Source organism: Musa acuminata, chromosome BXJ2-6 (genome assembly GCF_036884655.1).
Source record: "Musa acuminata AAA Group cultivar baxijiao chromosome BXJ2-6, Cavendish_Baxijiao_AAA, whole genome shotgun sequence".
In the NCBI taxonomy this organism is placed as follows: domain Eukaryota; kingdom Viridiplantae; phylum Streptophyta; class Magnoliopsida; order Zingiberales; family Musaceae; genus Musa; species Musa acuminata.
In genome coordinates this window covers 10,181,627-10,207,026 of record NC_088343.1, presented here as the reverse complement: position 1 = coordinate 10,207,026, position 25,400 = coordinate 10,181,627, and the positions used below count along the sequence as shown (strand labels likewise).

Here is a 25,400-nt window from a genome sequence, read left to right as displayed (position 1 = left end):
ATGTTGGATTATTGATGATATCTTATTATCATACAACGATTTCATTTTTCGAGTGGTTACTTGATCCTTAGGATTGATATACCAAGGATATCCTATATAAGTACTCCACTATTTGATACCAGACTTATAGGTTTAAAAATTTTATACCTAGTACAACATATCATCGGGAGTGACAATCAACCTTACGATGGCTATTGAGTATCGATAGATGATCATCCGCTCTCGATATCACAAGAAGAATAGCTTATGTATTTTTGCTTAAATAAATCTTTGGCCAGGGTCATTTAGATTAAGAGAGAAAGAGTTCTTTGGGAGAATCCGATTAGAGAGACTCGAAGGGAAACCGTATGGGCCTGACAGCACCATGCCCGATATACAATCTCTGAGATATTAGATAGATGAGTGATCATATGTACATGGTAATTAAAGGAAAATACGTCTAAAGGATTGGATTCTCCTATATCGTATCGGGATCGTGACGTATTGATATCATAATACGTGCAATAGGTAATATAAAATGAGCAAAAATATCAAATAAATAATAAGAAAAAAGAGTATATATTATATCACACGTGTCATCACTCATGTGATTGGCTTACAAGACACATATGACTAGCATAATTTGATAGTATTTAGTCATTAATAATTGGTCGTGAACCAAGTAGACGGGAGCTATGAAACTTGAGATAAGACCATGACCAAGTACCTTGTCGAGATGCAATAGTTAGTTTAAAGATTCTCTTGACTCAACATGTTGTGGGTCCCTCCTGCAAAAAATACCGAAGCTAATGTGCTAGCCTCCATCGAATCTATGAATGAAGGCCAGTTAATAATAAAGACTTTGCTAACTTGAACCATCGGAAGGCACGATGTGGCTACGATCAAGGGGAACCAAGCTAGATCGATGAGATCTTACACTATAAGAGAGATATGACACTCATTACTAACCTTGTAATGGCTTAGAGGGTCACGTTTCATCAAGCATGGCATCAAGTCCAATAGGTCGACCATCTCCAAAGCTGTAAAGGGTAAAGGCTTCCTCTTTCATGGGTCCAATATCAACTGAGGCCTCTCATCTTCCTAATCGAGCATAGCTTGGACCTTCTTAGGGCATTGGTGCTATAGTCAAGGGAGGCTACATTTTTTTAATTGACTTCTTAGGCATGTCACTTCTTTAAGGATGCAGGTTTGTCTTTGGTATAACCTTATATTTATTTTTTGGTCGATCATTGCTGCCATGACGACCAGACCAATGTAGATCCAATGCCTATATTAATGGCTCGTGGGCAACTGTTGGGACAGAGAAAGGCTTTGCTGCACCCGATGAAGAGTCGGGATTCTTCCTTTTCAAAGTATGCAGGTTCATGCCTATATAGGGCCTAAATCACAAAGTTAAAGATTAAAAAGAAAAGTCAAGTAGTGCGAGGGAGGTTCAAGTCATACCTCGAGGTGTTGGGCTAAGACTTGCACTAATCAACCACTCCTCATCCATCTTTTAAATTATTTTGGAGGAAGAAAGTATTTCCTTAGTTGAAGTACTTAATCCGCCTCCTCATTTGATGGGAAAGGAGGGTAATTATCAATGTAATATACCGACCATGTAAAGTTAAACTCTTAGTCTTAACATAAGCTCATAAGGAAGAAGTACTCCTTCCAACCCTTATTGTTGGAAGGGGCACTACTAACCTTGAAGCCCCCCTAAGTGGCTACACAATAGCTATTTCTTCTCTTGCATGATCGAAAACAAGAGACAAAGAGGGTGTGGGTCGAAGTAATGTCGAAACATCAACATTCCCAAATGAACACCATATGATAGTGTCATGAGTTGGGCGCCATTTGGAAATGTTATATCTCCCATCATTGAATGCAGGACACTATTATTGTATGGAAAGGAAGATAAAATCTCACCTTAAAGGCATTACAAGACGAGTAGATAGACTAAGGAACAAGATCATAAGGGCACTAAATGGATCGAGAAAATTATAAATTGAATTCAACTGAGATACAATACCTAGTTTGTAGGTGATCTAAAAGAGGTATGTTCTTCCCAATCACAATCAAGAACTTCTCATGGGTTCCAAGTCCCCAAGAACTCTTAGGTTCATGGGAGAGGCTCCTTCCAATGAAGATGACCTGACCTTCTCCGCCCTCGGGCTATCATAAGATGAAGTACAAACCTCGACCTACTGATGACTAGAGGATTGAGAAGAACTTATATGAGAGAGGAGAGATATCCAAACCAGAGACAAGAATAGAAATGACATCGAGATGAAGGACTCAAAGACTTACTCATGTTGTCGAGAACTAAGGCAAGGTGGGAGACGCTTCTAAGGAGGCTATAAGGGCGAAGTTGAGAGCTCTTGAGGCTCTGAAGACTTTAAACTTTGGAGGCTCAAATAGAGGAATAAGTCATATCCTGTATGGAAATGAGATTTATAAAAAAACTCCTTTTGCAATCAAGATAAGTGTCCCTTTGAGGAAAATCCACGAGAGACACTAATAGTAAAAGGATTCAAAATCTGTCACAATGAAGGGAGGACCCAAAATCTATCGTGATTGGGAAAGACTTCGAAATCCGCTATAGTCGAGGAAGGACTTGGAAATCCATTGTGGTAAAGGCATAGGGCCAAATATGCTCGAGGTGCATGAGTCGAAAAACTTAACCCGCGTTAAGACAAATTTGCCATGCCCGAGGTGTAAGGTCAAGTATGCTTGAGGTGTGCGAGTTGGGAAACCTAACTTGCATCAAAATAAATCCACTACGATGATGTAGGGCCAAACATGCTTAAGGCATGTGAGTCAGAAAACCTAACCCACACCAAGGTAAACCTATTATGAGAAAATCATATGGTGAAATATGCCCGCGATGTATGAGTTAGGGAAAATCAACCTCTGCCTATGGGTGCCTCCTTCACGCTACTGATGCACATATTAGTAACAAGCCTATTATGTGAATTGAATGTCGTGCTTTGGACCCTCTAACATGAGCCTTAAAGCATGCCTTAGGAGGATGAGGCAAATAGTAGGAAACTTGTTGGCAGTTAATCACTATCCAACACTTATCGCCACATAGAGGTTGGAATGGAAAAGAAAAGGTCATAATCACTCTACATTTGTCTGCTCGTGGACAATAGTTAAAAGGAGGCGGTTTGGGCTCATCTCCCCCATGTCGCCCATATGGATAAAACATTAAATGAGGACATTAAGATAATTACATGTTGTCCCTTTTATAGACAAAGAATAAAAACTAACTCCCGATGTTATGCTGAGGGATTCTTTTTTCGAGAAAACCTCATACCTCATAAAGGACATCAGACTAACTTAGACATCAAAACTATCAGATCGAAAAATTTTCTCTTGACAACGATCTTAGTGTAGGTGATGCCTTGAAAGCTCAATCACCTGCCTTAGAGCTATCTCCAAGTCATCTCGGAGCCACTCAAAGAATCACATTGAATCAATTTCGAATACTCCTACGCATTCCGATTTGAATCATGTCGGGTTGACTCAAACATCGATAAATTTTTTTCCTAACACTAATTAAATTTATTTATCATATTATACATATAACTTTTTATTTTTTATTAAATTAATCACGCCAAAGATCAATCGGTATAGATTTTATCAACAATTCATGGTTGTATCTAAAGAAATAAAACATGATGCCAAACCATTACATGTTAATTTTATTATTATTATTTGAAACTTAATCACTCCAATTTAATGGTAAAGTTCGATTTAGAATAATAAATAAAATCAATGATGTTATCTATACGAGTATATATAATTTGATTGTTCCCCACGGGACAATTTTAATTTAATTATTAATCACACTTTACTCATCTAATTGGTGGCTTTGTATCGAACAATGACTACTCTTGGTTGGTATACGTAAAATTGTAACTCGTTGTATGCACGTGTATTTTTTACCATGTGTAATTTTGCTGATCGCATTTATTCTACATCGACTATGATTTAGGGTGATTTCTGTTGGGTTGGGTCTAATTGAATCATCCGACGGGAATGTCACGTGGATATCACGTGATAGTTACACCTATGAGGACCCTCTCATCCCTTCCCTGTTGCGCCGACCTACCTCTCTCTCTCTCTCTCTCTCACACACACACACATATATCAGTTTATATATATTCCGCCTATTGGGCTTTTATCGGTGGCGTCTCCTTTCCTCTCCTTCGGCTCCACTCTCTCTCTCCTTCTTTCCATCGCTCTCTGCTCTCTTTTTCCAAGTCTTTCATTCGATGTGTATGCTTCATCGCCCTGCTTCTTATCTCTTTGACACCCTCGTTGATTCTCTTTCTTCCTCCTTGCTCATCGACCTAATCACAGGTTCGTGGACTTTGATCTTTTGTATAATCTGTTTAGATGGATAGGGTTTCGATCTGTGTCGCCGTTTATCCTGGATTTTTAGGTTGATTTTTGGGTGCTTGTGGGGGATCCAGGTTCCTGAAACAGGGGAGAGGCTGGAATCGAGATGGCAGGGAACCGGTCGAATCTGCCCTTGCGACTGCAGCAGATCTTATCCGGCGGGAGGTCCGTCTCGCCGGTGCTTAAATTGGAGTCCGAGCCCGTGAGTTCTCCCTGGATTAAACCCCTTCTTATCTTTCGTTCTTGGTGTTCCAATTTAATTTCCGTCATCAGATGGGGTATCTTTTTGTTTTTCTCGATGTTTGATTCTTAGTTGTCGATCGTGGAGTGCGATCAGTGCTTGAAGTCGTTTAGATGGGGATACACGATGGACTCGTCTCTTAAGTTGTTTTCCTGTTTTGTCGATCGCGATGGCGTATCTTGTGCTTGCCCTTTTCTTGGTTGTGTTTTTTGCTGTCGTAGCTATTTTGTGGTGAATGATTTTAGTACGAGTCAAAAATGGATTTGCTTAACTGCAAAGTAACAAAAATTGGTACTATTTTTGGTGTTCCACTTTTGTGATTTGGTACTGCAAAATAACGAAGTAACTCCGTCGTTTAAACTCTGTTATTCTTCTGGCTTCCACCTTTGTAATTAGATGTGTTGGATGGACCATTTCACGTATGTATCAGAGTTGAAGCTATATCATTCATTATCTATGTCTTCTTTGGCATAAGAAGAAAAGAGAGAAGAAGAAATGACTTGAGTTATCATGTTGGTCTTAGGATCGATTAAGATGATAAGATGGAGGGAAAAAAGATAGAAGACAAGTGAGAACCTTGTTCTGGGTTTGTAAAATCGTGGTGCTCAAGCAATGACCTCTTTATCTATGCTTCCACCCAGCTCTTACCTAGCTTACTCGCTTGGTACTTATTAGTTATTACAACATACATAGTGCATAAGGAACTGGAAGGAAAATGCAAGTTATGATATGTATTTGAGTTGTGTGCTTCATTAGGAATTTCTTTTATAGGATACAGACCTAGCAGACCTAGTTCATCTACCCTTTTTTTGTGATAGAAGAAGATCAAGTAGTTATAGTATTTCAGAATTGAACAAAAACTGAACAGGGGGAGCCATGGTGATTAACAATTATTACTTCAGTCAAAGGAGTAGGAAACATACATCCATTTGTGCTACTTGAACCAAAGCATTATGTGTGTGTGTGTTAGATGCTAGTAAATTGTGGAATAACTCAACTATTTACCTGAAATATGGTAAATGGTGCTATCAGATGGAAGCTCGTGTCATATATATTTCCATGCTAGCTAATGTATATTGTATAGTAAGGAAGGAATTTTCAGAGGAAGCACATCATCTATTATATTGGGTATTTAGAAAAATAGGATCTTGTTATGTGAGTTCCTGGTGAAAGATGGTCTGATGGAAACCATGGGGTTCTATTTTAAATTTTATGGTTGAATATCCTTTTTAGGAAAAAAAAAGTTACAAGTGTTTATACTTATGTTTAATGCATAAGATACTTAGCGTACAACATTTTATAGTTATTTTCAAGTATTTGAGTAAAAAAAACATGGTTTGTTTTCTGAAATATTCAAATTTTTTAGGTCAACTTCAATAGAAAATCCAAGGGTATCAATTTTTTATCAACCATGGTCAAGCCTGCATGTTTTTTGGCCATCCATCCCAAACTCTAATAATCACATTATTAATCTGTTAGATGGGGAAATGTTTATAATGCTCCAGATGATTTCTTTTGTTTTTCATTATATGTTTATTGGTTTCTGCCACAAACTTTTACATGAAAAACTATCTCCATACTGAATGATCATTTTATTGTTTTTAGCTTTGCTACATTGTTTGAGGTTTAATTCTAGCTACTTTGTCATCCTAAGACAGTTTTTCGTGGTTATAAACATTGAAATTTTTATAGGAAGTTTATTTGTATTTGATTACACTTTTGGTTTATGCATTCTCTTAGTTTATAGTATGCTTCTGATGCATGCCAATCATTTAACTTAATTGCTTTCATCATGATGTCCAAGAAAACGGTGCAACCAAGCCTGAAATCCTTCTAGGATTTTGCTGTTAAACTAGCTCCTCTATTGTTAAGCTTGTAAATAATCCTCAAGATATTCATCTCTCTGAACCCTGTGTTGGACAAATGATTAATATCCTTTCCACAAACAATTTAAGTGATAGGTTCCAAACTAATATCTATCAGTAACTATATGAGCTACTATACAGCAGACTTGGTTTACTTGATGTTCAAAATATGATTTGCTGTCATGTATAACTTCCTGGCTGGCAAGTTATGAGTGATAATAACTCTTATTATTATTTTACTGCACTCTTTCATCTTCCCCGTCTTCTCCCTGTAGAAACTGTATTTGTTTCATGCATTTATATTTTATATTGGTTTATGTCACTGGTTCACCATTTCTTTTTGACTGTATATCCCAACAGCAACTTATAAATACTATTGTATTTCTTTTGCACAATTTCATGGTTCTCAATGTGCTGTACTATTGTAGAAATACATATTTAAGGATACGCTGGCCAAGTGACGTTATGATATGTTTGTTCATAAATAGTTATAATGTTAGGATTTCCTTGTGCTAGTTACTGCCATTCTTCTTGATTCTTCTGATGCTATGTGTTAATCTGTATTGTAGTTTAATTTTTTTCACATAACGAAAAAGTATAGCCAATGTGTATTGTTTGGGTTTAGTTTGAGTAATGGGGTTGAGTTGCATTAGTGTTGCTTTTAGTTATCTCTGCTCTTGTAAATTATCTGATAGTTATATTGCATCAGGTACATTTTTAATCATTTCTAATTGCTAGAGAACATATTCATATTGGAAATTCATAATACTTTTTGGTATCATTCCTGGAGTTGTTTGTCGGGGATGTTTCACTTGCTTGTTGGGTTGGCTTTTCAACTCAGAGATGTAGTAAATTTCAGTGTAAAAAATGTTAGAGGAATATTAAACAAAACAAACTTACAAAGAAATTGTCAGATGAGAATAATATAAGCTAACAGGTTGAATGAATAATGCAATATATACTTGGTGGTTGATGGTCTTATAATAAGTTGTATGTAATATTCAAATGTCCCCCAACATCAATTTTAAAGCACCAAAGAATCTCTTCTGCATGGATTCTGTGAAGCTAGTTGGGTTTTCTAATGTCATATTTGTTGTACCTTTCTGATTGCATAATAGTTGTTCTAGACCTTCTGGTGTACCAATAGTATATTGTACCAACATACTAAGCAATTGGACCTTCTGGTGTACCAATAGTATATTGTACCAACATACTAAGCAATTGTTTGAATATGTTATTGTTGGCATTGCTGAAGTGGTGTACCATACTAGTTGATACATATTGGTTTGATAATAATTCTTGTACGGTTACTGGTATTGATATTCATAACCTTGGGCCGAAATGGTACGGGTGGTGTCAGTCTATTTCTTTGTAATATATTCTAGGATATTTTTATTGTTTCATCACAGTTTTGTGATATTTTTTTTATCAGAAACAGGAAATTTTGGACTATTATGTGAAATCAATACATTTTTGGTGCTTTCAGTTTTCTTGGTCTCATTTGGACACAAGTTGTCATGTTTCTGATGTTAATTACATATTCCTGCTTGTAGTTCTGTTTCAACTGGTCACTGGTTTGTAATTGAGAAGTAGCATTCATAGAGTCAAGTCTTCTGCATTGTGCCATAAACTGGAACATATTTGATTTGATGTGTCTATAGGACATGTAAATGACGAATTTGAGTTTTCTTTCGATACATCAACTTTTAACTGTATGTTTTTCTGAACCTTTTTTAGATTATCATTTGTCTTAAATATGTTATTATTTGGTATTTGCAGCCTCCGAAGGTTAAAGCTTTCATCGATAGGGTGATTAAGAGCCCATTACATGATATAGCTATACCTCTTTCAGGCTTCCGTTGGGAGTTCAAAAAGGTGCAGTGGTGTTTTTAATATCCAGTAGATGTTTCATGGATGCTTTGCTTGTTCCAATCTTAGTTTTTTATTTCATTTCAGGGAAATTTCAACCACTGGAGGCCGCTTTTTGTGCATTTTGATACATATTTCAAGACATACCTTTCTTGTAGGAAAGACCTCCTTTTGTTGGACCATATGTCAGACGAAGATCCATTTCCCAAACATTCAGTGATGCAGATCTTAAGAGTCATGCAAATTATTTTTGAAAATTGCCAGAACAAAAGTTCGTTTGGAGGTCTAGAGGTAAATCTGAAGCTCCAAATTATTTAGAGGATAAGTTATATCCACAATTTTAGCAAATCCATTTGCACTTTGCTTACTGACATATTAATCATGTTCCTGAATCAGCACTTCAAGCTTCTACTTGCATCCGTAGATCCAGATATTATTATAGCTACGTTGGAGACTCTATCGGCTTTGGTGAAGATAAATCCATCCAAGATGCATCTGGGTGGGAAACTGATTGGTTGTGGCTCTCTGAATAGTCGTCTTCTGTCTCTAGCACAGGGCTGGGGAAGCAAAGAAGAAGGCCTGGGTTTACATTCATGTGTTGTGGCAAACGAGAGGAATCAGCATGAAGGATTGTGCTTGTTCCCTTCAGATATTGGTGATAATTGTGATGGTACCCAGCATCGTTTGGGTTCTACTCTCCATTATGAATACAATATGGTTTCTACTATTGAAGAGAGCAAGTCATCCATTTTATGTGTCATAAAGATTCCAGATCTGCATACAAGAAAGGAGGATGATCTGAGCATTTTGAAGCAGTGTGTTGACCAATATGACGTACCTCTAGCACACAGATTTTCATTGCTTACAAGAATTAGGTATGCACATGCCTTCCGCTCTCCCAGAACATGCAGACTGTATAGCAGGATCAGCATTCTTGCTTTCATTGTTCTGGTACAATCAAATGATGCTCATGATGAACTTATGTCTTTCTTTGCAAATGAACCCGAGTACACAAATGAGTTGATCAGGCTTGTTCGTTCTGAAGAATCAGTTCCTGGAACTATAAGGGCACTTGCTATGCTTGCCTTAGGAGCACAGTTAGCAGCATATGCGTCATCGCATGAACGGGCTAGAATTTTGAGTGGTTCAAGTATTATATCTGCTGGTGGAAATCGTATGATGTTGCTAAATGTGCTTCAGAAAGCTATTGTGTCACTTAGCAACCCCAATGATCATTCTACGCCAGTGTTTGTTGATGCTCTTCTACAGTTTTTCTTACTTCATGTTTTATCGTCTTCAAGCTCTGGTAGTGCTCTAAGGGGGTCAGGAATGGTTCCCCCACTTCTACCTCTTTTACAAGACTCTGATCCAGCACATATTCATCTTGTCTCTTCTGCGGTCAAAACCTTGCAGAAGCTGATGGAGTATAGTAGCCCAGCTGTATCTCTATTTAAAGATTTAGGTGGCATTGAACTTTTGGCTCAGAGGCTGCAGATTGAAGTTCATAGAATTATTGGCTCAGGTGAAGCTAATAGTAACACACTTATATCACCTGATCTGTTAAAATCTGATGAAGATCATCTGTATTCACAGAAGCGCCTTATCAAGTTTTTGCTTAAGACACTGGGTTCTGCCACATATTCTCCAGCAAATGCGACAAGGACTCAGAATTCTCACCATAACTCCTTGCTTGCTTCTTTATCCTTGATATTTAACAATGTAAGCATGTTTGGAGGGGACATTTATTTTTCTGCAGTAACTGTTATGAGTGAGACCATTCACAAGGATCCAACTTGTTTTCCTGTTCTGAATGAATTTGGTCTCCCGGAATCATTTTTATCATCAGTGATTTCTGGGATCCTTCCTTCCTCAAAAGCACTTATATGTGTTCCCAATGGTCTTGGTGCCATCTGCCTTAATGCTAAAGGATTGGAGGCAGTTAAAGAGACTGGTGCACTGCGATTTTTGGTGGAGACCTTCACAACAAGGAAATATTTGTTAGCAATGAATGAAGGTGTTCTTCTTTTAGCAAATGCTGTTGAGGAGCTTCTTCGGCATGTATCTTCACTAAGAGGTATTGGCATTGAGATAATAATTGAAATTATTAACAATCTTGCCTCCATGGGAGAAGAGAAATGCAAAGAAACTACAGTGGTTATGGATGAGAACACTGCCATGGAAACTGATATTGAAGAAAAGGCAAATGAAGGGCATGATTTGGTGAGAGCTATGGAATTAGCTACAGACGGCATCAGTGATGAGCAGTTTGAGCAGTTATGCATCTTCCATGTGATGGTATTAGTTCATCGAACAATGGAAAATTCTGAAACTTGTAGAATGTTTGTGGAGAAGGGAGGTATAGAAAATTTGTTGAGACTTCTTCAACGACCTAGCATCACACAGTCATCAGATGGGATGCCGATTGCTTTGCATAGCACTGTGGTCTTCAAGGGCTTTACTCAGCATCATTCTGCACCCCTTGCACGTGCATTTTCTGCCTCTCTCAGGGAGCATTTAAAGAAAGCTCTGAATGGATTTAGTTCAGTTTCTGGTTTGTCTTTGCAGGATACTAAGTTTACACAGGATAGTGAAATCTTCTCTTCTCTTTTTGTTGTTGAGTTTCTCCTTTTCCTTGCTTCCTCTAAAGATAACCGCTGGATGAGTGCATTGCTCACTGAATTTGGAGATTCTAGCAGGGATGTACTAGAAGATATCGGGTGTGTGCATCGTGAAGTCCTGTGGCAGATTGCCTTTCTCGAAGATTCAAAGATCGAAAGAGATTATGATTCCTCTTCAAATGAGGTAAATGTAGACCCTGGGGTGGTCGACTCAGACGAGCAAAGGATCAATTCTTTTAGGCAGTATCTTGATCCATTACTTAGACGAAGAGTTTCTGGGTGGAGCATAGAGTCTCAAGTTTCTGACCTCATTAGTATATATCGTGACCTTGGCCGAGCTGCTACTGGGTCACATAGATATGGTGTAGATGGCTATTCAGCGTTACGAGTTGCTTCCAGTTCCCGATCCTGGCCTTCTAATTCTTTAGACTCAAGTGCTGCAAGCAAAACAGAAGAGGACAAACGTAAATCTTATCATTCTTTATGTCATGAGATGATGAGGTCACTCTCTTATCATATTAACCATCTGTTTATGGAGCTGGGAAAAGCCGTGCTGCTTACTTTGCGCCGCGAGAACAATTCTGTAAATGTTTCTCCTTCTATTGTGTCTGTTATCAATACAGTTGCCTCCATTGTGTTGGGACACTTGAATTTTGGGGGGAATTCTAATATGGAGAGTGAGGTCTCTGTCTCCACAAAATGTCGATATCTTGGCAAAGTGATTGAATTTATTAATGGAGTTCTATTAGACAGGCCAGAATCTTCCAACCCCATCATGGTAAAGTTCTTTTTTGGACATGGGGTTATTCAGGTCATTTTAACCACTTTTGAAGCTACAAGCCAGTTGCTTTTCACAGTCAACAGGGTGCCAGCTTCACCAATGGATATGGATGATAAATGCCACAAAGAAGAGAAAGAAGAATCAGATAATTCATGGATATGTGGTCCTTTAGCTAGTTATGGCACACTACTGGACCACTTAGCCACATCATCTTTCATCTTGTCTTCCTCGACGAAGCAGTTGCTTGAGCAACCTATCACAAACGATGTCATTTCATTTCCTCAAGATGCAGAGGCATTTGTAAGGGTGCTTCAATCTAAGGTACTTAAGGCAGTACTTCCTATTTGGACCCATCCTCACTTTGCTGAATGCAACTTGGAGTTTATTACTTCAATGATCTCTATTATGAGGCATATTTACATTGGGGTCGAGGTTCGAAATGCCAGTGGCAACACAGAAGCTCACTTATCTGGTCCTCCACCTGATGAATCAGCTATAGCATTGATTGTAGAGATGGGCTTTTCTCGTGCCAGGGCAGAAGAAGCACTGAGACAGGTTGGGACAAATAGTGTGGAGATTGCAACTGATTGGCTGTTTTCACATCCAGAAGAACCACAAGAGGATGATGAACTTGCTCGAGCTGTTGCCATGTCCTTAGGAAACTCAGCTACATCTTTAAAGGAAGATGAAACAGTAAACACTAGTAATGCTGACCAGGAGGAGGAAGCTGTTCAATTGCCTTCCGTTGATGACATTTTATCAGCATGCATTAGACTCCTACAGGTGAATGAACAATTAGCATTCCCTGTCAGGAATCTGCTTGTTATGATTTGTTCACAAAATGATGGTCAGCACCGGCAGAAGGTTCTCTCCCATATCATTGATCATGTCAAACATTGTTGTACAGCATCAACTCCATTAAGTGAAAGTATGTTGTCTGCACTTTTTCATGTCCTTGCTTTGATTCTCCATGAAGATGTTATGGCACGGGAAGTTGCCTCCCAGGCTGGCCTAATAAAGATTGCTTTGGACCTGCTTTCTGGTTGGAATCCGGGCACTTCTGATGATGGAAAACTGCAAGTTTCAAAGTGGGTGACTGCATGCTTGCTTTCTGTTGATCAGCTGCTTCAGTTGGATCCTAAGATGACTCCGGGAATAGTTAATTTGGAACAACTGAAAAAAGACAATCTTAATAACCCTAATTCCATTGTGATTGATGAGAATAAAACAAAGGATTTACAGTCTTCTTTTGGATCAACTGTTGGATTTTTGGATATGCAGGACCAGAGGAGGCTTTTGGAAATATGCTGCAGATGTATACAGAATCGATTACCTTCTGAGACAATGCATGTGGTGCTGCAGCTCTGTTCTACATTAACTAAAGTACATTCAGTTGCTGTTAGTTTTCTTGATGCTGGAGGTTTGCATGCTTTGCTTAGTTTGCCTACCAGCAGCTTGTTCCCTGGATTCAATAATGTAGCAGCTGCCATTATCCGTCACATTTTGGAAGACCCTCATACTCTTCAGCAAGCCATGGAATTGGAAATACGCCACAGCCTCATTGCGGCAGCAAATAGACACTCAAATGCAAGAGTTTCACCACGAACTTTTGTTCAAAACTTAGCTATTGTTATTTCCAGGGACCCTGTGGTGTTTCTGAAAGCTGCACAAGCTGTATGCCGGATTGAGATGATAGGTGACAGGCCTAATATTGTGCTGTTGAAAGATCGTGAGAAGGAAAAATCCAAGGCAATAGACAGGGAGAAAATAGCCGAGAAAGACAAAGTACCAGCTAGTGATGACAAGACTACTGGAGTAGAAGTGGTCCCAGTGGCCCCGGGAAGTGGACATGGTAAATCACCAGATTTGAACACAAAGAACCCTAAAGCTCATCGAAAATCTCCTCAGAGTTTTACAAGTGTAATTGAATATCTCTTGGATTTGATTGTGAAATTTGTCCCTCCTTCAGAAGCTGATCACCAAACTGATTCTGTTCCTGGTGTTCCATCACTATCAGACATGGATATTGACTCCACGTCAGCTAAAGGAAAAGGAAAAATCACTGCTGTTTCATCTGAAGATAGCAAAGTTACTACACAGGAGGCTTTAGCCTCTCTTGCCAAAAGTGCTTTTATTGTGAAGTTGTTGACAGAGATTCTTCTGACTTATGCTTCATCAATCCATGTGTTGCTTCGAAGAGATGCTGAACTCAGTGGCTTCCGTGCTCCTTCAAGGGGTTTATGTGGGAATAGCAGTGGGGGGATCTTTCATCACATTCTTCATAATTTTCTCCTGTACCCAGGAATCTGCAAGAAGGATAAGAAAACTGATGGAGATTGGAGGCATAAGTTAGCTACTAGAGCTAATCAACTTTTGGTGGCATCCTCCGTTCGCTCTACAGAAGGACGTAGAAGGATTTTTTCTGAAATTACTTATGTGTTCAATGACTTTGCTGACTCATCTAGTCAATGTAGGGCAGCTGATTACCGTATGCATCCCTTTGTTGATCTACTTAATGATATCCTTGCTGCTCGTTCGCCAACTGGTTCATATATCTCAGCAGAAGCTTCAGTTACTTTTATTGATGTTGGGCTTGTTCGCTCTCTAAGTCGGACTCTTAAAGTGCTAGACTTGGACCATTCTGATTCACCAAAGCTCATTACAGGAATTATCAAGGTGTTGGAGTTGGTGACCAAGGAACATGTTCATTCTGCATACATTAATTCTGCAAAGGAGGACAACCCCGTGAGGCTTGCTTCTAATGAGCAACAAGTAGGTTCATCTAATTATCATGGTGATAGGTTTGAGGCCCTGGAAACAACATCCCAGCCAGATCATGCAGAAGTGGTGGCTGACCAAAGGGAAGCTTTTAATGCTGTCCAAACTTCAGGAAATTCTGATTCTGTTATAGATGACATGGACCGTGACCGGGAATTGGATGGAGGTTTTGCTCGTGAAGCCGAAGATGATTTCATGCGTGAAGCTTCTGAAGATGGCATTGGCTTGGAGAATGGTGTTTCAACTGTGGAAATTAGATTTGATATACCCCAAAATGCGGAAGATGGTATGGGTGATGAAGATGATGATGAAGATATGTCAGGGGATGAAGGTGAAGTTGATGAGGAAGATGATGAGGATGACGAGGAAAATAATGACTTGGAGGAAGATGAAGTCCATCAGATGTCTCATCCTGACACCGATCATGATGACCATGAGATTGATGATGAAGAATTTGATGAAGATGTCTTGGAAGAAGAGGATGATGATGATGAGGAAGATGATGGTGTGATACTCAGATTGGAAGAGGGTATAAGTGGGATAAATGTTTTCGATCACATTGAAGTTCTTGGTAGTGACAATTTTGCTGCAATGCCCGACATATTTGGTTCTAGACGTCAAGGGCGTACAACATCCATTTACAATCTTCTTGGAAGAACTGGTGATCATTCTGCTCTTCATCTTGAACATCCACTATTGGAAGAGCCTTCTTCTTTTAGACATCTTGTTCACCAAAGACAGACAGGTGATATATCCGATTCTTGTGTTGCTTTATTGTTGGTTTTATATTTATTCTTTTTGTTCTACATAGTTCTCTTAATTAGAGACAATCGGGTGACATATCCATTTCCTCATTTGTTTGTTGTTTAACCTTTTCATCTCTACATGAATTTTCTCATCCATTGCTGGTTTCCTACTTTAGCAGACAGTAATACCAATAGTTACCAATCTGTCAAAAGTACTTCAGGCATCACATGCTTACATTTTCAGATTTTGCTTTTCAGAGAATGCCGTGGATATAGCTTTCTCAGATAGAAATCATGAAAATACTTCTTACAGAATGGATGCTATCTTCCGATCATTGAGAAACGGACGACATGGACATCGTTTTAGTATGTGGTCAGACGATAACCATCAACGTGGTACCTCTAGTGCTCCTGCAGTGCCGCAAGGCATTGAAGAACTACTTGTTTCCCAATTAAGGCAGCCTACTCCTGTCCAAGTATCTGACAGAAATATGCCGACTAACAGTCCACAAGAAAAACATGAACCCAACCAGTTGCAGATGTCAGAAGTGGAAGTTAGGGAAGAAGCTGAAGCAAGAGGTTCTGAGAATAATGAAAATATTATTATTCCTTCACAAGTGATAGATGGTTCTGGAAATGGTGGTGTTGGATCAACCAATGGTGATCCACTTCAAGACACAGGCATTGCTGGTGGAGGTGAGCAAGGGACTGAGATGCAGTACGAACGGAGTGATGCAGTTGTACGAGATGTAGAAGCTGTGAGCCAAGCAAGCAGTGGTAGTGGGGCAACTTTGGGGGAAAGCCTTCGCAGTTTGGAAGTAGAAATAGGAAGTGTTGATGGACATGATGATGGAGATAGGCAAGGTCCTGTGGATAGGCTGCCTCTGGGTGATTTGCAGCCACCAGCTAGGCCGAGAAGGTCTTCTGGAAATGCAATGCCAGGAAGTGCCCGTGATACATCTCTAGAAAGTGTTAGTGAGGTTCCACAACATCAAAACCAAGAAACTGATCAGAATGCTCTAAATGTGGAGCCGCAACCAAATGAAAATGTCAACACTGACACAATAGACCCTACATTTTTGGAGGCTCTTCCGGAGGAATTACGAGCTGAAGTTCTTTCCTCACGACAGAATCAGGTGGCGCAGACTTTAAATGAGCAACCTCAAGCTGATGGAGATATTGATCCTGAATTTCTTGCTGCACTTCCTCCTGATATTAGGGAAGAGGTCCTAGCACAACAACGTGCTCAAAGACGACAGCAATCACAACAATTGGAAGGTCAACCAGTTGAGATGGATGCTGTTTCAATAATTGCTACACTTCCTTCAGAAATTCGGGAGGAGGTAAGCTTAGTGCAGCCCTGTCGTTAGAAATTCAAGCTTTTATTACAAAATTTAGCTGTTGATTTATTTGTTGTTATCTGTAATCATGTTCTTTAAATGTCATATTTCATCCATGTGATGCCCAAAACGTTGTCATTTCAGGTGCTTCTCACATCACCAGATACTCTCTTGGCCACACTAACTCCTGCACTTGTTGCCGAAGCAAACATGTTGCGTGAAAGATTTGCCCATAGAGGCACACTCTTTGGCATGAGTTCTAGAAATCGTCGGGGTGAGTCTTCTAGGCATGGTGAAGCAATTGGGTCCACTCTAGGCCGAAATGTCGAGGCTGCTGTTCGTAGATCTGCAGTTGGCAAACTGATTGAAACTGCTGGTGTGCCTCTAGTTGATACAGATGATCTAAAAGCAATGATCAGACTATTGCGTATTGTTCAGGTAATTGCTTGTTTGTCTTGGTGTTTTATACAATGTTTATTTGATTGACGATTTGACTTGTGAGTTGCAGCCATTGTACAAAGGTCAATTACAGAGGCTTCTCTTGAATCTGTGTACCCATCATGAAACGAGAACTTCTTTGGTGAAAATTTTAATGGACATGCTAATGCTTGATCTAGGAGGATCTGTTAACAATTCAATTGATTCTGCTGAATCGCCATTTCGGTTGTATGGATGCCAGAGTTATGTTGCATACTCCCGTCCTCAATTTAATGGAGGTAATGTTTTAGCTTCAGCAGTATATTGGACTGATTGTGATAATGTGGTCAGGGACTTTTTGTAGACTTGGTGATTCTCATGTAGTTTACACTACATGTTGTTTCATTTAGTACAACAAAATCTCCCCTCACACTAACTAGTTGATTAATTATGTCATGTTTTGCTAAGCATAAAATTATTTTTTTGATTTATAATTGTTCTTCATGTTCATCAAATATCTGTAAATATGCAGGAGTACCCCCACTGGTGTCTCGGCGTATTTTGGAAACTCTGACTTACTTGGCACGAAACCATCTGAACGTGTCTAAACTTTTACTCCATCTTGAATTGCCCTGTCGATCTACATGTGTTCTGGAAGCATCGGATCAGGCACGTGGAAAAGGTGTTCTCATGGAAGAAGATAAACCTGAAGATGAGAGACGAGCATTTGCCATTGTGTTGCTTTTAAGTCTCTTGAGTCAGCCATTGTACATGAGAAGTGTTGCACATCTCGAACAGGTACAACTAACAACTGCTGCGAACTTATTGCTGTTTCAAAAATCCACACCTATGACTGTACCTTTATCTTTTCAGTTGCTAAACCTTGTTGAAGTCATTATTGTAAATGGTGAAAATGACACTGATCTATCCATCAAACCTGGAGCTTCTCTTGAGCAATCATCTGGTCCTGAAAACACCATGCAAGACACACATGTTACTGCTGATGCTGTCCGGTCTTCTGCTGAAGCGGATGTCAAATCTACTACAGACAAGGATTCCAAAAGGCCTTCTACATCAGGTGCAAACATCATGAACAATATAAGTGACATTTTATTGAGCATCCCAGAAGGAGAACTGCAACTTCTATGCTCATTGCTTGCACGTGAAGGGTATGACTTAGTCCTTCCCTTTTTCTTCTTGTTTTATTCACTTTTAAATGATGCATTTAACGATTAATTACTGTGGCCATACTTTAAAAAGCCTGTTTTTTTCTCACAACATGCTTTTAGCTGGAAGGTGCTTTCTAAAGAAACGGTAATTAATGTCCACTTATATGAGTTAATAAAGAGTGATTGGGCCATTGATTTACTTGTATGCTTTTTCTTAAATTGCTCTTAAACTTCACAAGTGTTTGGTTGAGTTGAGTCCATATTTTGTTCTTTTGTGCGTCAGAGTTTGCCTGTAGTTTGCTGATGGTGATTGTGGGTGTTCCTTCAAATATATGAATATGCAGTGTAATTTGGTTAGATTGGAGTCTGTCTTAAGTCTTAACTAGGTAGTCTTCTGAGTTAATGATGGAGACAAACCATGGCTGGATCTGTATGTGATATTCCAAACTATTTTGAGCAATGAATTTCACTGTCTTTGTTATTTGATGACAGAAAGGGTCTAATTATTGGTACCCTGTAGCTGGACAATTGAATTTACATGTTTATCCTTCCTAGACAAAAGACCACCAATTGGTGTCCCCCTAAATATGTCAGTCCTAGTCTACAAGGTGGACAACAGTGAACTAAAAGATCATATGTAGCTATTCTTTTTTTCGTGTGCTCCTGTAAGGCTCTTCTGGCAGTCTTATGATCTAGACAGGAAATAATGGTCTTATGTTTATGAAAGATATGATGACTTATTGATAATTCCTTCTCTGGTTACTGTTTCTTCGAACATCTAGTTTTCTCATGTTTTAGGATAGTCTTTTATGTCCATGCCTTTTCCTCCAATCTTGTCTCTTATATTTTGTGATCTTTAATAATGTGTTGCATGAATGGGTGCCCTATGTGGATTTTAAAACAGATCAGAGCAAAGATTTGGACTACTAAACTATTTTGTCTTTCACTGTATATTGGTCTTCAAGTAGTTATTAATTGTTTCTCTTTTTTAAGATTTTAATTTTCTGTTTAATTTTTGCCAGTTTAAGATCTTACTTTGATCAAGTGTAGGTACCTGCTTGGATGGTATTCCATATGTTTCATCATCAGCTTTTCAGTCTTATTTTTTTTTCTTTTTTTCTAGCAAGTTTTGTTTTATTTTTTGACAATCTGATGTTTTCACTAACCAAAATTTAACCAACATAATTGTGGCTTGACTCTTATGAATATTGGCCATTTTATGAAGTTCTTGCATTAACTATGCTGTAAAAAAGCCTTAAATTTTTGATAATTTCATTTCATCTAAAAGCTTAAGCTCATATGTGAGATATTGTACAATTTATATTCTTGACACTACACTCAAGTGTAGGTGGCAGACTGGTCCAGACCCAACATATGCGGAATTTGAATTGATTGGTTTTTATGCGTGTGTGTGTTGCATGGATAAGTTTTGAAGACAGAACCTTTTGCTTTGATACCGTACTATATCTTTAGTCAATTCATTTCATCTAAGCCTGCAGATGAGACATGTTCTGATTTATATTCTTAACAAGAAGTTTCTCTCAGTGGTAAAATATTTTGTTATCCAGTCAACTTCTGCTGATGTGCTATCTGGAGTACTGAGGACTATTTGTCCACCAAATTGTATGCTTTGGGGATCTGCTGTGGTTGCCAGCAGGCCATTATGGCATCTATCTTTGTCTTTGTTCCCAGCACCCTTATTTTACTCCTTATATACCTTATCTGCTATGTTCTTTTTTTGCACTGTGTGCTGCCAGGTTTCACGTATGCTTCTCTGACATGACATACAAATTTATGGAATAACATCCAAATTTTTTGCTACACCAACCTTTATCTTTCCCCTGCCCAAGGATTTTACTTCTCTTTTTGTTAAGCTGTCTCTATTCTTGTTTGTTTTTTACAACTTTTTTTAATTTGCAGATTGTCAGATAATGCATACATGCTTGTGGCTGAGGTATTAAAAAAGATGGTAGCTAGTGCTCCAACATATTGCCGTTTGTTTACTACAGAGCTTGTCAGTTCAGTGCGAAGTTTGAGTGTCTGTGCAATGAATGAACTGAACTCATATGAGGATGCTGAAAAAGCTCTTCTCAGCTCATCTTCTACAAATGGGACTGCGATCTTGCGAGTTTTGCAGGCCTTGAGCTCTCTTGTTGCTGCATTACATGAAAAGGACCCTGAGAAAGACCATACTGATGCTCTTTCTCACGTGTGGGATATAAATGCTGCACTGGAACCATTGTGGCTAGAGCTGAGCAACTGTATAAGCAAAATTGAGATTTCTTCAGAAACCCCATCAGATTTGACTTCTCCTGGAAATCTTGCATCCACAAGTACAGGTGTAGTGCCACCACTACCTGCTGGCGCCCAGAACATCTTGCCATACATAGAATCATTCTTTGTAACATGTGAGAAACTTCGTCCTGGTCAATATGAAGCAGTTCAAGATTTTGCTACCACAACAACTGACATTGAAGAAACTACAACACCAACTGGTGGGCAGAAGTCATCTGGGGCATCTTCAAGCACTGATGAAAAGCATGTTGTTTCTGTTAGGTTTTTAGAGAAACACAGGAAGTTGTTAAATTCATTTATTCGGCAGAATCCTGGTTTGCTTGAGAAGTCATTTTCTCTCATGCTCAAAGTTCCCCGCTTCATTGATTTTGACAACAAACGTGCTCATTTTCGTTCAAAAATAAAACATCAACATGATCATCATCACAGTCCAGTTAGAATTTCGGTGAGAAGAGCCTACATACTGGAGGACTCATATAATCAATTGCGAATGCGGTCACCACACGATTTGAAGGGAAAACTGACTGTGCATTTTCAAGGAGAAGAAGGCATTGATGCTGGTGGGCTCACTCGGGAATGGTATCAGTTGCTTTCCCGTGTAATCTTCGATAAGGGTGCTCTGCTTTTCACAACGGTCGGCAATGAATCGACATTCCAGCCAAATCCCAATTCTGTGTACCAGACAGAACATCTTTCGTATTTCAAGTTTGTTGGACGAGTGGTGGGTTGTTTCTTCGTTTTTAGCATATATTCCCATACCACTTTGTTTGTCTGTGGTTTATAAACATTCCCAAATTTTCTCCAGGTTGGTAAAGCACTCTTTGATAGTCAGCTCCTGGATGTCCATTTCACCCGATCGTTCTACAAACACATCCTTGGTGTAAAGGTTACTTATCATGACATTGAGGCTGTTGATCCTGATTACTATAAGAACCTGAAGTGGATGCTTGAGGTATGCTATACTTGATATGAATTTTGAAGCTCTTGATTCTTTTATTGTCTGCAAATCTTTGCTCATATTTGTTGTTTCATGAGTATTTCAATACTTGTTTTTCTCTCTGTTAATTTTCTGTTGCAGAATGATATAAGTGATGTTTTAGACGTTACTTTCAGCATGGATGCTGATGAAGAAAAGCTGATATTGTATGAAAGGGCAGAGGTATGTGTTTGCTTGTGGTTTCTTCCTGCGTGATCTTAACAGAGGCACACATATAAGATGGTGTAGCATATATATTTTCTAAGCAGTTCGTTTCAGAAACCTGTCTGCTTAAACTACTAAATTAAGTCACTAGACAATTAACAAAATGCATGAAATGGTTGATTGTTCTTGGGATCTTATCTTGAATACATATTACATAAACTAGTGATGTGCATATTAGAAGTTCAATGGATAAAATATGTGATTTCTTGCTGTGAATTAAAAGGTGATCATCCATTATCTTCATTCTTTTCCTTATTAGATTTTGTTTCCATTACATGTAATTTGAAATTTGACTTGTATATGCTTCTTTTTTATGTAATGATCCCTAAATTATATTCACATGCTTGCAACAAAAGATAGCTCAAGATGCCTTGTAAAGGACTTGGTAATAATGTCCCTTGTGAATATTTATTCTTCCAGCTTATTCTGTGTTTATTGTGTGCTTGCATATGTTAATGCGTTCATTGTCTCATTGAGAAGCTGTAGGTGTTCGCACTTTTCTAAATCTGTTAGGCTTGTGGTTAGATAATGGATTTTCTTTCAATCTATCTTATACTCCATCTTTTTTGCAATTTGAACTCATGTCTCACAATCTCCTAGTATCCCAAATAAATTATGCTTTATTATTTTTCATTTAGTACTATATAGTATATGTGTTCTGACATTTTGGTTATGTAGGTGACTGATTGTGAGTTGATTCCTGGTGGGCGAAATATCAGGGTCACTGAAGAAAACAAACATGAATATGTTGATCGTGTAGCAGAACATTTGCTAACAACTGCGATTAGGCCTCAAATCAATGCATTTATGGAAGGTTTTACTGAATTGATACCTAGGGATTTAATATCTATCTTCAATGATAAAGAGCTGGAATTATTAATCAGTGGACTTCCAGATATTGATTGTGAGTTGCTAATAGATATGTTTTTGCAGTGTTCGAGCCAGCATCTTGTATGATAATTACATTCTATCTGTTATTTTATTTCTCATTTATAGACTTTGTTTAACTCCTGACAGTGGATGACTTGAGGGCAAATACTGAGTACTCTGGATACAGTAATGCGTCCCCTGTAATTCAATGGTTCTGGGAAGTCGTTCAGGGCTTCAGCAAGGAGGATAAAGCTCGATTCTTGCAATTTGTCACAGGCACCTCCAAGGTGGTTTTCTTTCCCTGAACATCTTATCTATACATTCTATGAAATAACAATTCACTTAAAAGCAATAGCGGACAAATGCATAGGGTAGCTTGTTTGGGTAAGTTGCTTAAATTGCTGGCTCATGGTAGCCAACCCCAGAGCTGGGGCATTGCAACGTCCCCTTGTTGCTAGTTCATGGGGCATTAGCCTCCTCCATGTGCCGTTCCTTGTAGCATAAGCCTGTATTTTTGTATATCTAATCAGATTATAGGTATTTATAACTTCTTAGGGTTCAAAATGATAAACAAGAGAATATGATTCTCCACCATTTTAGTTTTGACATTGTTCCATGGTTTGAATTACTATGGTATATTGGTTATGCCATACCTTTCCAAGCGTAATGGTACTGCTTTTCCAGCCTTTCTGGTTGGTGGCACGTCTTCCTCCTGCTCCCCCCTTCTTCCTCCTCATCCTTTTGCTCTTAATATTGTATGTATCGGGACTCGTACCTATCTAGCTAACTATTGGTATGGTCCTCTTAACCAAAATTTGAGCCATGCTTCTATATATATTATTGGCATATCAAGGTTGAACATGTATTGCACTCTTATCAGAATCTCGTATAGATTAGACCTTGCATATGTCTAAGTATAAATATTATTTATAAGTACCAGGTGATTATTATTTAATTTTATTATTTGAAATTATTATTTTCTATGGTTAGAAGTACCAGGTGATTGGTAATATCTGTATACTGTGATGTCATCAGTTCATGAGATTCGTCAACTTACTTTTGTCCTTCCCATTTGGTTCTTTTTATTTTAATAGCTTAGCTGCTTTTTCATTTTATATAGTTCATCTTATATTTGGTTAGCAGCTGTCTAACAAACATTTAGATAGTTAAGATATTCTCAACTTGTTTACCTTTTTATTTATATCTTGCTATTTATTTTCTACCAGGTCCCATTGGAAGGTTTTAGTGCTCTTCAAGGAATCTCAGGCTCACAGAGGTTTCAGATTCACAAGGCATACGGCACCCCCCACCATCTGCCTTCAGCTCATACTTGGTAAGCCTTTTCTATCTTCTGTATAAAGTAACTTTAAAAAGTAAGCAGACTGAAACTGAGCCAGAGTTTAAGCAATTTTAGGTCTTAAATATTTTCTTTTCTTCAGTCTAAAAAAACCAATTACATGATTTTTTTAAAGCTACTAATGAGTATCATCTCCTGACTTCATTTAAAATATGGGACATTTATTTTTGTACCAAGTAGAAAACGATTAATACCATTTTACAATTTTGTTGGGTGGGTGTGTGTATCCAATCCAGTTATGGAAGTCTCTCACCCGTGCACATTTCATTCGAGTCAAAGTTGGGATAAGTTGGCAGGTAGTAGTAGCAATTTGCCGACTCCTAAATGGTGGATCAGGGATAGTTTATCAGTGACTGTGGTTGGACTGAAATTAACTAGACTGGGGAAACATCCTTTCACCAGCTGAGACTGCCCTGATGTGAACTGTCTTGTTCAATCCGAATGATGTGGTTCAGGTTTGTTTTAACTTTTAAGTCCCCTTTGGTTATGGAGTAATCATTATCTCCCTCGACGAATTGCTTGTTCCTGCTGTTTGTTTTTCAAGAACTTAATCAGCGACAATCTTAGGTGTGGTCTTCTACCATGTAGCAGTAGTGCTGTGATCAGTTATCTGATCATTGTTAACATGACATGATTTTGTTTCCACATTATACTTGTTGCAGCTTTAACCAATTAGACCTGCCTGAGTATACCTCCAAAGAACAGCTGGAGGAGAGGCTACTTCTAGCTATCCATGAAGCTAATGAAGGGTTCGGCTTTGGTTGATCGTGATGGAACCTCTTCCCCATGATGTACAGATTCTGTATCGAACATGATTTTCGAAGCCAGCTCACCCGATCCGAAATGTGGTTTCTTAAACATTCTCCACCGTGCGTAGAAGCTAAGGGTTTTAATCAGAGGTCAACCGTGATGATGAGTTAGGAGGAGAGAAGGCCCTGTTATTCTCAATCTCCAAGTTTTAGTTTGCAGGTTGGGGATGAGGTATACTTTCAGAGCAGAGTGTTGGCGAGCGAAAGTTGTGGGTGTCATATATGCGAGGCCAATTTCATTTTCTTTCTCCCCAATTGTTTTAGCACACAGCTTTGTACTTGAAATTATCCCAACTTCTTCACTCGAATACTTTTGGGCAGGTGTTGTATGGCAACGTTGCTAAGGTGTTTACCAGTACAAGGTTTACATGACAATCTCATTCGTTCCCTTTTTATTTATTTGTTGGACATCTGTATTTGGTATAACTCATCATCTCTGTGATTCGTTCTGCTCTACACCGTCCAAGCTTTAGTTTGCAGTCAGATAGATAGATAGCGTGTGGCCAGTTTCTTTTTCTTTCTTCCCAGTCGCGACAGCGTTTAGCGTTCCTACTTGATATTTGAAGGATAATCGGTCGATGTAGGTTTTTAATCTTGTGCACTCACGGAATCTGGGACATGTTTGCATAAAACACCTTAAACAAACATGATAGCCGGC

General features: G+C 38.7%; 1 protein-coding gene across 1 annotated transcript; it reads left to right on the top strand.

Annotated features, from left to right (window-relative positions):
- The first annotated feature begins 4,166 nt into the window (after positions 1 to 4,166).
- On the top strand, positions 4,167 to 25,141 carry LOC103987632 (E3 ubiquitin-protein ligase UPL1). The gene is made up of 17 exons (XM_009405983.3): positions 4,167 to 4,347; positions 4,461 to 4,588; positions 8,272 to 8,367; positions 8,449 to 8,652; positions 8,758 to 15,283; positions 15,543 to 16,627; positions 16,769 to 17,062; positions 17,133 to 17,340; positions 17,574 to 17,839; positions 17,915 to 18,210; positions 20,131 to 21,226; positions 21,311 to 21,457; positions 21,584 to 21,664; positions 22,385 to 22,610; positions 22,724 to 22,863; positions 23,803 to 23,909; positions 24,596 to 25,141. Exons 2-17 carry the CDS (start codon positions 4,493 to 4,495, stop codon positions 24,696 to 24,698), a joined length of 10,971 nt encoding a protein of 3,656 aa, XP_009404258.2. The 5' UTR covers positions 4,167 to 4,347; positions 4,461 to 4,492; the 3' UTR covers positions 24,699 to 25,141.
- The last annotated feature ends 259 nt before the right edge of the window (positions 25,142 to 25,400 follow it).

Coding starts and splice junctions, on each gene's coding strand:
- LOC103987632 (XM_009405983.3), top strand. CDS start 4,493: ATGGCAGGGAACCGGTCGAATCTGCCCTTGCGACTGCAGCAGATCTTA. Junction 8,653..8,757: donor GTTCGTTTGGAGGTCTAGAG/GTAAATCTGAAG, acceptor TTCCTGAATCAG/CACTTCAAGCTTCTACTTGC. Junction 17,063..17,132: donor GACTATTGCGTATTGTTCAG/GTAATTGCTTGT, acceptor TGTGAGTTGCAG/CCATTGTACAAAGGTCAATT.